Below are 12,877 nucleotides of genomic sequence, written 5' to 3' on the forward strand. Positions count from 1 at the left end.
TGCCTTTCAATAGGTGGCACTGTGGAGGATTTATTCCATCTCCCTTATTTGCATAATTCCCTTCAGGGTGGCACTGTATACTATGTAGTTGTTTGCAGTGTAGTACATGTGTCTCCCCTCAGGGTGGTGCTGTATACTATGTAGTTGTCTGCAGTGTAGTACATGTGTCTCCCCTCAGGGTAGCGCTGTATACTATGTAGTTGTCTGCAGTGTAGTACATGTGTCTCCCCTCAGGGTGGTGCTGTATCTGGTGTAGTTGTTTGCAGTGTAGTACATGTGTCTCCCCTCAGGGTGGTGCTGTATCTGGTGTAGTTGTTTGCAGTGTAGTACATATGTCTCCCCTCAGGGTGGTGCTTTATACAGTGTAAGTTTTCTGCAGTCTAGTACATGTGTCTCCCCTCAGGGTGGCGCTGTGTACTATGTAGTTGTCTGCAGTGTAGTACATGTCTCCCCTCAGGGGTGCGCTGTATACTATGTAGTTGTCTGCAGTGTAGTACATGTGTCTCTCCTCAGGGTGGCGCTGTGTACTATGTAGTTGTCTGCAGTGTAGTACATGTGTCTCTCCTCAGGGTGGCGCTGTGTACTATGTAGTTGTCTGCAGTACAGTAGATGTGTCCCCCCTCAGGGTGGCGCTGTGTACTATGTAGTTGTCTGCAGTGTAGTACATGTCTCCCCTCAGGGTGGCGCTGTATACTATGTAGTTGTTTGCAGTGTAGTACATGTCTCCCCTCAGGGTGGTAGTAGTTTGCAGTGTAGTACATGTCTCCCCTCAGGGTGGCGCTCTATACTATGTAGTTGTTTGCAGTGTAGTACATGTGTCTCCCCTCAGGGTGGCGCTGTATACGTTGTAGTTGTCTGCAGTGTAGTACATGTGTCTCCCCTCAGGGTGGCGCTGTATATGTTGTAGTTGTCTGCAGTGTAGTACATGTGTCTCTCCTCAGGGTGGTGCTGTATACGGTGTAGTTGTCTGCAGTGTAGTACATGTGTCTCCCCTCAGGGTGGTGCTGTATACGGCATAGCTGTCTGCAGTGTGGTACATGTGTCTCCCCTCAGGGTGGCGCTGTATACTATGTAGTTGTTTGCAGTGTAGTACATGTGTCTCCCCTCAGGGTGGCGCTGTGTACTATGTAGTTGTCTGCAGTGCAGTACATGTGTCTCCCCTCAGGGTGGCGCTGTATACTATGTAGTTGTCTGCAGTGTAGTACATGTGTCTCCCCTCAGGGTGGTGCTGTATACTATGTAGTCGTCTGCAGTGTAGTAGTACATGTGTCTCCTCTCAGGGTGGCGCTGTATACTATGTAGTTGTCTGCAGTGCAGTACATGTGTCTCCCCTCAGGGTGGTGCTGTATACAGTGTAAGTTGTCTGCAGTGTAGTACATGTGTCTCCTCTCAGGGTGGCGCTGTATACTATGTAGTTGTCTGCAGTGTAGTACATGTGTCTCCCCTCAGGGTGGTGCTGTATCTGGTGTAGTTGTTTGCAGTGTAGTACATGTGTCTCCCCTCAGGGTGGTGCTGTATACAGTGTAAGTTGTCTGCAGTGTAGTACATGTGTCTCCTCTCAGGGTGGCGCTGTATACTATGTAGTTGTCTGCAGTGTAGTACATGTGTCTCCCCTCAGGGTGGTGCTGTATCTGGTGTAGTTGTCTGCAGTGTAGTACATGTGTCTCCCCTCAGGGTGGTGCTGTATCTGGTGTAGTTGTCTGCAGTGTAGTACATGTGTCTCCCCTCAGGGTGGTGCTGTATCTGGTGTAGTTGTCTGCAGTGTAGTACATGTGTCTCCCCTCAGGGTGGTGCTGTATACGGCATAGTTGTCAGCAGTGTGGTACATGTGTCTCCCCTCAGGGTGGCGCTATGTACTATGTAGTTGTCTGCAGTGCAGTACATGTGTCTCCCCTCACGGTGGCGCTGTATACTATGCAGTTGTCTGCAGTGTAGTACATGTGTCTCCCCTCAGGGTGGTGCTGTGTCTGTTGTAGTTGTCTGCAGTGTAGTACATGTGTCTCCCCTCAGGGTGGTGCTGTATACTATGTAGTTGTTTGCAGTGTAGTACATGTGTCTCCCCTCAGGGTGGTGCTGTATACGGTGTAGTTGTCTGCAGTGCAGTACATGTGTCTCCCCTCAGGGTGGCACTGGACTGGTGTAGTTGTCTGCAGTGTAGTACATGTGTCTCTCCTCAGGGTGGGGTTGTCTGCAGTGTAGTACATGTGTCTCCCCTCAGGGTGGCGCTGTATACGGTGTAGTTGTCTGCAGTGTAGAAAATGTGTCTCCCCTCAGGGTGGTGCTTTATACAGTGTAAGTTTTCTGCAGTCTAGTACATGTGTCTCCCCTCAGGGTGGCGCTGTATACGGTGTAGTTGTCTGCAGTGTAGTACATGTGTCTCCCCTCAGGGTGGCGCTGTATACTATGTAGTTGTCTGCAGTGTAGTACATGTGTCTCCCTTCAGGGTGGTGCTGTATACAGTGTAGTTGTTTGCAGTGTAGTACATGTGTCTCCCCTCAGGGTGGTGCTGTATACTATGTAGTTGTCTGCAGTGTAGTACATGTGTCTCCCCTCAGGGTGGTGCTGTATACTATGTAGTTGTCTGCAGTGTAGTACAGGTGTCTCCCCTCAGGGTGGTGCTGTATACTATGTAGTTGTCTGCAGTGTAGTACATGTGTCTCCCCTCAGGGTGGTGCTGTATACTATGTAGTTGTCTGCAGTGTAGTACAGGTGTCTCCCCTCAGGGTGGTGCTGTATACTATGTAGTTGTCTGCAGTGTAGTACATGTGTCTCCCCTCAGGGTGGTGCTGTATATGGTGTAGTTGTCTGCAGTGTAGTACATGTGTCTCCCCTCAGGGGGGTGCTGTATACTATGTAGTTGTCTGCAGTGTAGTACATGTCTCTCCTCAGGGTGGTGCTGTATACGGTGTAGTTGTCTGCAGTGTAGTACATGTGTCTCCCCTCAGGGTGGTGCTGTATACTATGTAGTTGTCTGCAGTGTAGTACATGTGTCTCTCCTCAGGGTGGTGCTGTATACTATGTAGTTGTCTGCAGTGTAGTACATGTGTCGCCCCTCAGGGTGGCGCTGTATATGGTGTAGTTGTCTGCAGTGTAGTACATGTGTCTCCCCTCAGGGTGGTGCTGTATACTATGTAGTTGTCTGCAGTGTAGTACATGTGTCTCCCCTCAGGGTGGCACTGTATACTATGTAGTTGTCTGCAGTATAGTACATGTGTCGCCCCTCAGGGTGGTGCTGTATACGGTGTAGTTGTCTGCAGTGCAGTACATGTGTCTCCCCTCAGGGTGGCACTGTATACTATGTAGTTGTCTGCAGTGTAGTACATGTGTCTCCCCTCAGGGTGGCGCTGTATACTATGTAGTTGTCTGCAGTGTAGTACATGTGTCTCCCCTCAGGGTGGTGCTGTATACAGTGTAGTTGTCTGCAGTGTAGTACATGTGTCTCTCCTCAAGGTGGCGCTGTATACCATGTAGTTGTTTGCAGTGTAGTACATGTGTCTCTCCTCAGGGTGGTGCTGTATAAGGTGTAGTTGTCTGCAGTGTAGTACATGTGTCTCCTCTCAGGGTGGCGCTGTGTATGATATAGTTGTCTACAGTGTAGTACATGTGTCTCCCTCAGGGTGGCGCTGTATAAGGTGTAGTTGTCTGCAGTGTAGTACATGTGTCTCCTCTCAGGGTGGCGCTGTGTATGATATAATTGTCTACAGTGTAGTACATGTGTCTCCCTCAGGGTGGCACTGTATAAGGTGTAGTTGTCTGCAGTGTAGTACATGTGTCTCCCCTCAGGGTGGCGCTGTGTATGGTATAGTTGTCTACAGTGTAGTACATGTGTCTCCCTCAGGGTGGCGCTGTATACTATGTAGTTGTAACAACCAACCATCTCTTCTGCCTAATGCTTCTCAGCTGCAGCTCTGAGAACCCACAGAGGATTTTTCTTATGATCTCCAGGTCCGCCCACACAGGAATTACAAGGCTGGTCACATGGGCGCTGCCATGGAACTCCAACTCCTCCCACACAGTCACATGGGATGATGTCATCACAGGTCCTCTACTTCACTAGTATTTTGCCTGTCGTAGCGGTTGGTTTGGCCGATTCACGGTGATTGGTTATTTGAGTTAGCTGATGCACGGTGATTGGTTATTTGGTTTGGCCGATTCACGGTGATTGGTTGTTTGAGTTAGCTGCGGCACGGTGATTGGTTGTTTAGGTTGGTTTGAGTTGAGGTGGAGTTGAATAGGGATATATGCCTCCTGTCCTGCTCTTCCTGTATGGACGGACTGTAAGTGTCTCTGGGTTCTCCGGGAAGTACTTTTTCAGGGACTTGGCAAGATAAGACCCCGCCCTCGCAGAGGTGCCCTTCACATCTGCCATGTTTTCACTTCTGCGATGTCCTGGTGGCGCGTCCGGTCGTTGTGCTCCATGCTTCCCTGTGGAGCCTTCCTGTTATGGCGTCGCCTGAACCTGTGTCGTTTGTGTGATGCGCCTTCACATTAGGAAAGCCCTGCTGTCTATCACGGGAAAAAGTCCCGCTGGCGCTCAGCATTTACCGGGACACAACTGCCATTTTTTTTCACGATTTTTTCGCAGCAGAATGGCGCCCCCCGGTGTGACGGAGCCTCGGGGCAAAAACCTCCAATAAAGGGTAACTTTAAAGAAAAAATATATAGTTTTAAAAGGAATACACATTTTTTGTCGTACAAAACCCCATTTTAAATGGATAAAATGACAAGAATTTTTTTTTTTTTTGGAAAGTAACAATTAATCGGTGTTCTAACGGCCCAAACAATGGAAATCTTTAGTTCTTTATCTCCTTGGTGAATAGTGAGCAGCGCCCCCTGCGCTCCGCTGCCGGGGATAGAAGGATGTTGGCGCTCTCAGATGGCAGCGATGCAGCCTAAACGAGAACGCTCTCATGGTGGATGCTGTAGAAACCGAAAGCTCCAAATCAATGGCGGAACTTCTGGGGGCTTTCAGAGTGACCAAAAAAAGTGCATTTCTGGTGTTGTTTATCTTTATGGGGCGACGTTCACCGCGCGCGGTAAATAATTTGATCAGACTTTAACGGACGCGGCGATACCAAATACGTATTTGTGTCTTATTTATATTATTTCGTTATAAATATGGAAAAAGGGTTTTGTTTTTTTTTCTAAACTTTTATTACTTTAAAAAAAAAATAATTTTGTAAAACTTTATGCTTTTTTTTTACTTAAAGTGTTAACAGCCTGATGAGACCCGCGGCTCGTCGGAGCTGCTGCCAAGGGGTGTCAGCTGTAAGAAACAGCTGACACCCATGATATATGGAGCGAGATCAGGGCAGTCACTATGGGGTTAAGACACAATCTGGGCCGTTAACTAAGGGGTTAAACATGCGTTGGAGTCCCTCCCCTCTGCTCTGTAGTGTCCTCCTGGTTGGACATGGCAGCCGTCCGTCAGAGCTGTGGAGCTTCTCCCCTCAGAGAGCTGAGGGCACTTCAGGGTGGAGGATCACTGCTGGGATAAAAGTTCATCATCTCTCTGCTGTCCTGCCTGAAGTTCAGTTTGCAGCATGTAGGGTGATGCTTTACTGCAGGACTTCATCCAGTCATCAGGAGGGGTCCCATTGACTTCTAAGGGAGGTTGGAGGGGGAGGAGGTGAGCTGTGTCTTTCACCTATTGTGAATCCTTTGCTATCTATAGAGGTTTTATCTTTCATTATTAGAGATGAGCGAGCACCCACATGCCGGGTCCGTGTTATTCGAGTCGAGCTTTTCGTAAAATTCGAGAGCTCTACTCGAGTAACAAACCCCATTGACTACAATGGGAGACTCGAGCATTTTTGTATGTGTGACGCCGAGTGCCGAGCTTTTTTTTTTTACTTTCTTGGTTTGTGTTCTCTCTCTCTCCCCCTGCCTCTCTCCTCCCCTTCTCCCTCTTTCCCAGACAAAAAATTTGCCAATGACGTGCGCTGCGGCAGGGAGGGGCCAAAAGCTGGGGCGGGGTCGAACACGATTTGATGCTCGCCATCGAGTACGAGCATCAGCTCGGCAGAGTATGTTCGCTCAACTCTATTCATTATATTCCTGCCTAATTAGGTGACTGCTGAAGTATTCTCTACAGAACAGGAAATGTTTTTTAAGCCCCATTTAGACGCAACGATTATCGTTCATAATTCATTCATGGGATCTCACGCTTTATTAAAACCTTACCAAACTCTTATAAATAACCGACACAGACACCAATATTGGATAAAAAAGCCCGCGGTGTTTATTAACGGGGTTACAATCATTGGGGAGAAATGTAACCAATAATAACCAGAACAGTTCATGTAAACTCTGTCTTTACCCCCACCAAACTCTCCCCAAGTTTACCTGCCCACCCGCCTAATGTGGGCGACAATCCCCCACCAGGCCATGGCATCCACTAATGACATGGCCCCCCCAACACCCGCAGCCTGCAAATCCATATTAAAGATACCAAACGCAACCTCTGACAAGTCTACTAGATCATTCCTATGGAAGCCTGGAACAAGACCTTCCAAATCAGCATGTCTAAAAAGAAAACATCCACCCCTGGCATGAGCTCTACCACCGGGGTAACCCTTCTCCGAATTCTCACGCTATATACAGACCTCGGCAAGGACCATAATAATCGAGGAACAATATATGAAAAAACTACCACTGTATCTGGAACCTTGTTTAATGTTCCACTTCTCCCTTTCAATGTCCCATGACATATCAATGTGTTCTCTTCTATGTCATTAACCCCTAAGTGTAAAATCAAAACATCTGGACAGAACCCATATGACCCCCTATGCCCACGTGACTCTCTAGGCCCACGTGACCCTCTAGGCCTACGTGACCCCCTATGCCCACATGACTCTTTATAGATCAGTTCAGCCATTAACCCCTTCCCACCTCATACATCTATTACCGCGCCAAAAAAATTTCAAACTGTGATCTGTACAATCCCAAATTTTCAGAATAACAGCGATCTGCTGCCCTTCTCCAAGCCCGGTACACCTAGGAGGGTCCAACAATCCACAGAATACTTTTCTTAATTCCTAAAATGAAAAAAGAATTAGTACCCCATATTATTCAGGTGCATGTACAACTTAAACTGAGATGATCCCCATCTGTCTACTTTTTGCTTCAATAAAACAACACCTGTAAACTATTAAGCACCATTATACATTAAAAGCGAGATAATGACTGTCCATCATCCCTGTCTCCCCGATCTTACTTTTGCCATGTATAACTGCCTGACCATATTTACATTGCCTTTTTTTTTTAAATTAACTGCAACTAGGGCTTAATTTTGGAATAGGGCTTAGAGTTCAAGCATCCTGAAAAATCCTGCGAGGGTTTATTTCTGGGTAGGTTTTATCACCGGAGAAACAGGGTACATGGATCAACAAAGAACCTGGTGCTTGCGGGCACAGACACATAAACTCCTGCAAATTCCTAACCAGGCATATAGTCTCATGAAAATGAGCAAACAAGCGAAGCCACGCCCCTTTACCCATTATGTCTCCAATTATTATAAAGCTCCCATGGTTTGACACATCCTTAAGGCCCCAAAGTCACATCTAAACAGCTGGACCTCATCTGCTGATCTACACACTTCAGGCAATACTTTCACCATCTTCCCTTGTAAGCTCAATGTGATAGCAGAGCGTTGATCAGCAGCATCAGCTACTGCCTTACAGCCCCTGATCAGCGGCATACACTACTGCCTTACAGCCCCTGATCAGCGGCGTACACTACTGCCTTACAGCCCCTGATCAGCGGTGTACACTACTGCCTTACAGCCCCTGATCAGCGGCGTACACTACTGCCTTACAGCCCCTGATCAGCGGCATACACTACTGCCTTACAGCCCCTGATCAGCGGCGTACACTACTGCCTTACAGCCCCTGATCAGCGGCGTACACTACTGCCTTACAGCCCCTGATCAGCAGCATACACTACTGCCTTACAGCCCCTGATCAGCGGCATACACTACTGCCTTACAGCCCCTGATCAGCGGCGTACACTACTGCCTTACAGCCCCTGATCAGCGGCGTACACTACTGCCTTACAGCCCCTGATCAGCGGCGTACACTACTGCCTTACAGCCCCTGATCAGCGGCGTACACTACTGCCTTACAGCCCCTGATCAGCGGCGTACACTACTGCCTTACAGCCCCTGATCAGCGGCGTACACTACTGCCTTACAGCCCCTGATCAGCGGCGTACACTACTGCCTTACAGCCCCTGATCAGCGGCGTACACTACTGCCTTACAGCCCCTGATCAGCGGCGTACACTACTGCCTTACAGCCCCTGATCAGCGGCGTACACTACTGCCTTACAGCCCCTGATCAGCGGCGTACACTACTGCCTTACAGCCCCTGATCAGCGGCGTACACTACTGCCTTACAGCCCCTGATCAGCGGCGTACACTACTGCCTTACAGCCCCTGATCAGCGGCGTACACTACTGCCTTACAGCCCCTGATCAGCGGCGTACACTACTGCCTCACAGCCCCTGATCAGCGGCGTACACTACTGCCTCACAGCCCCTGATCAGCGGCGTACACTACTGCCTCACAGCCCCTGATCAGCGGCATACACTACTGCCTTACAGCCCCTGATCAGTGGCGTACACTACTGCCTTACAGCCCCTGATCAGCGGCATACACTACTGCCTTACAGCCCCTGATCAGCGGCGTACACTACTGCCTTACAGCCCCTGATCAGCTGCGTACACTACTGCCTTACAGCCCCTGATCAGCGGCATACACTACTGCCTTACAGCCCCTGATCAGCGGCATACACTACTGCCTTACAGCCCCTGATCAATCGCTCTACCTGAAAAACAATTAATAGGTACCAGATTATACCATCTTTGAAAGAAAGCAATACCCAACAATACCTTCCACACTGAGCTATATGAGCCGCATCCTGAATGTTGGCCTCTTCTTCCCTGAATTGCTGCATCAGCAAACAAGACTATAAGATAGCAGCCGCATTAATCTCACACCGACCATCTCTGACATCAATAAGAGGTTATATGTTAGACATCATCTGACTACGGACTAACTCCTGCCGACCGGCTCTTACCAACCATCACTCCATAATCATTACCCACTGATGTCAGCACCTCATGATAACTCCTCCGCTTCCACAAGCTCCCATCACCAAGCTGACTGACCATTTCAGTCAAAGATACCAACCATACCACTAGATCCTGCTTTAGCTCCCTTGACATCTGCACATGCGATGTATGGGCCTTCCAACCGCACATCACCACACATAACCTGCGGGAATACCTGCGACCAATAATAATCACCTGTGAAGCCGAACAGGACAGACCTGCTAACCGCTGCACCTTCCTCCATGTAATCTGCCTTCATACGTAATGTCTGACTAATTAACCCATAAACTACACACCCCTGACATTGGCAATTAGAACAACCATCACAATGCTATCAATTGAATACCTAAAAACTCCACCCGAGTACATGGCCATACTGTTTTTCCCGTTAGCCAGCGGCAGCTCAAAATCCTCCATCCTGACCACATGCCCTCTAAAACTTGTGCCCCCCTCATTACCCTGATGCCCCATAAACAAAATCATCTAAGTAGTGTATTACACCAACATCAGGAGATTGCTTCCTCCCACCTCCTCTAAAAATAAGGCTAGTCCTAAATAATAGTAGGATGCCTTAGATCCCATCGGTAACGCCAAACCGGAAACCCAAAGAATTAACACCCCAACCAATAAGAAGTTATCCGAATACTGCATCACATGACCGAAGGGCCATAATAAAGCCAATGTAGTCACATGATGCATATCTTAATGCCAGCAGCTCAGGAGCCTCAGCATTCAGAGACCACTGCTTGGGGTAAGATAGATGATAAATAACCAGGAGATAGACTCCTTCTGTGGTATCACCCTTAAAGGGGACAACCTCAAATTGAAAAAAGGGGATATCAAAATGACCGGCAACTCTGCCCTCATCTGTGTGCTTAGCAATTTAACTACCTCAGGATCATAAACAACTGAAATTAACTTATTAACCCCTTCACAGCTGAGTCCCTTTAAGTCATGCACATATAGGCCGTACTGGGAGCCTTCTTTAATGAGCCGGGCCTACTCCCAATATGAGAGCCTCACTGGAGTCTTGCCCCATTGTAGGAAAGCAGCACAATATGAGCCCTCATGGCAGTACCCACACCGCTCCATTACCTCGATCCCATAAGTGTAACCACACACTGAGGTAGTGAGGAGCCCCAAGGATGTCTAACAACCACCTAACTAGTTACACCGAGGTAGTGAGGCGCCCCAAGGATGTCTAACAATGACCTAACTAGTTACACCAAGGTAGTGAGGAGCCCCAAGGATGTCTAACAACCACCTAACTAGTTACACCGAGGTAGCACCAACACCCCGGTAACCATTATTAACCATCTCTGTTCCTCCGGTCATCATTAGATTCTGATTCTTTTTATATGAAAGTAACAGATATAAAATAACAAGTAATTATAAACCGAATCTGATTAACAGCAGCAGCCGCCTCAACCACAGTCTGCATGCAGTGGTTACCTCACAGCTGACAGTCTGCATACAGTGGTTACCTCAGAGCTGACAGTCTGCATGCAGTGGTTACCTCACAGCTGACAGTCTGCATACAGTGGTTACCTCACAGCTGACAGTCTGCATGCAGTGGTTACCTCACAGCTGACAGTCTGCATGCAGTGGTTACCTCACAGCTGACAGTCTGCATGCAGTGGTTACCTCACAGCTGACAGTCTGCATGCAGTGGTTACCTCACAGCTGACAGTCTGCATGCAGTGGTTACCTCACAGCTGACAGTCTGCATGCAGTGGTTACCTCACAGCTGACAGTCTGCATGCAGTGGTTACCTCACAGCTGACAGTCTGCATGCAGTGGTTACCTCACAGCTGACAGTCTGCATGCAGTGGTTACCTCACAGCTGACAGTCTGCATGCAGTGGTTACCTCACAGCTGACAGTCTGCATACAGTGGTTACCTCACAGCTGACAGTCTGCATACAGTGGTTACCTCACAGCTGACTGTCTGCATACAGTGGTTACCTCACAGCTGACAGTCTGCATAAGTAGTTACCTCACAGCTGATAGGTGACCAGTTATCTCACAGCTGACAGATACCAAGCAGTGATTAGAGCTGACAATCTGCATACAGTGGTTACCTCAGAACAGTCTCCTGCAGCATCCAGTCACCCCAGAGCTCAGCCACCTCAGCGCAGCGCCCAGTCACCCCAGAGCTCAGCCACCTCAGCGCAGCGCCCAGTCACCCCAGAGCTCAGCCACCTCAGCGCAGCACCCAGTCACCCCAGAGCTCAGCCACCTCAGCGCAGCGCCCAGTCACCCCAGAGCTCAGCCACCCCAGAGCTCGGCCACCCCAGAGCTCGGCCACCCCAGAGCTCGGCCACCCCAGAGCTCGGCCACCCCAGAGCTCGGCCACCCCAGAGCTCGGCCACCCCAGAGCTCAGCCACCCCAGAGCTCAGCCACCTCAGTGCTGCGCTCAGTTACCTCAGAGCTCAGTTACCTCAGCTCAGACATGATACCATTAATAAAACACAATTGTTTAGCAGACATACATTCCCCATCATCACCCTGACTCTCCCTTTCTTTACAGCCTAGTAAGGGTGAACACTAACACATTAAAACTGACAAATCTGGGGGGCGTGGCTTACCGCTCGATGGAGTAAGTCGTTCCTGCCGGAGCTCCTGCCTGACCCGTCGCTTCAGCAAGCCGATCCGCCGCCGAAAGAAACAGCCTCTATGGGGAAGAAGAGGACATCTGAAGCCCCCAAGCAGCCGCTGAAGTCCCCGGTCCCGAGCATGGAGCGTTTCCTCCGCTCTCCAGGAGCCCCGACACAGAGCGGCAGAACAAAGATGGTGCCGCGCCGGCCGGCGCGGGAAGCCGCCAGAAATGAAGAGGAGCAGCCACGGGCGCAGGAAGAAGAGGAGTCCCGGGCCGGAGGACTACAAACAACTGAGGAGGAAGCCCGACTGGAGGAGACAGCGGGAGACAGCAGTGAGGAGGAGGTATGGCCCCGGGCAGAAGATGGAGGAGCAGATGGCCTGGTGGAGGGGGGGGGGGGGGAGGGGGAGCCAGCGCTCCGGACACAGCAGAGGAAGACTCCCCTGTAATAAACTCCCCAGGCATGCACAAAGCCAGCACTCCCCAGACAATAAGCCCTGCAGGGCGAATTATAACCCCACAAGTACCCCCTAGAAGCCCAAAAGACCAAGGGCCCCAAACAAGGAGAGGGGGAAGGGGGAATGAAGACAAGGGGAAAGACAAGGGGGAGTCAGGAAGCCATCAAGCACCAGACCCTGACGCTGCCCCCCCCCCCAGCAAAGCCCCACACAAGGGGTGAAGGGAACATCGACCCACAATAAGTCCTGGGAGACAGAGAGGGGGGAAAAAAACAAACAAGGACAAAGCACCTGAAAGCCCCGCTGCACAGTCAAACAAAAGATCCGCAATACCACGGGCCCCAGGCAACCCCAAAGCCCACCCCACAAACAAACGACGAAGAATGGGACTGGAGAGCCCACCTGAAGGCAATCCCCACAAAAGGGGAGATGAATGAACTTCTACAGAAACTGGATGCAGCCCACAAGCAAGATATAGCGGTCCTACAGAAAGATATCAAAGAAGTGGGACAGAGAGTGGCAGAAGTTGAAGAAGTGCAAGACGAGTTCCAAAACACTATAGTAGAACACGCGCACATCCTGGAAGCACAAGCGCACCAGATAGAAGAATTGACCAATCATATCGACGACTTGGAAAATCGTCACAGACGGAACAACCTTAGGGTTAGAGGTCTGTCCGAAGAGATAAATAACGACCAGCTGGAAGACTG

At 49.7% G+C, this 12,877-nt stretch overlaps 1 protein-coding gene across 4 annotated transcripts in view; it reads left to right on the plus strand.

Moving 5' to 3' along the window:
* The first annotated feature begins 4,220 nt into the window (after positions 1 to 4,220).
* LOC136588094 (zinc finger protein 501-like) overlaps positions 4,221 to 12,877 on the plus strand; it is a 28,068-nt gene continuing 19,411 nt past the window's right edge. Inside the window, exon 1 of one of the 4 annotated variants that reach the window (XM_066587047.1) lies at positions 4,221 to 4,277. Coding sequence is in view for 1 of the 4 variants with exons in the window: in XM_066587046.1 (XP_066443143.1) it covers positions 4,242 to 4,277 (36 nt within the window). In the remaining 3 variants the exon portion in view is untranslated. The other 3 variants (XM_066587046.1, XM_066587049.1, XM_066587050.1) reach the window with 3 other exon arrangements.

The sequence above is a fragment of the Eleutherodactylus coqui genome, chromosome 13 (genome assembly GCF_035609145.1).
Source record: "Eleutherodactylus coqui strain aEleCoq1 chromosome 13, aEleCoq1.hap1, whole genome shotgun sequence".
NCBI classification, from domain to species: domain Eukaryota; kingdom Metazoa; phylum Chordata; class Amphibia; order Anura; family Eleutherodactylidae; genus Eleutherodactylus; species Eleutherodactylus coqui.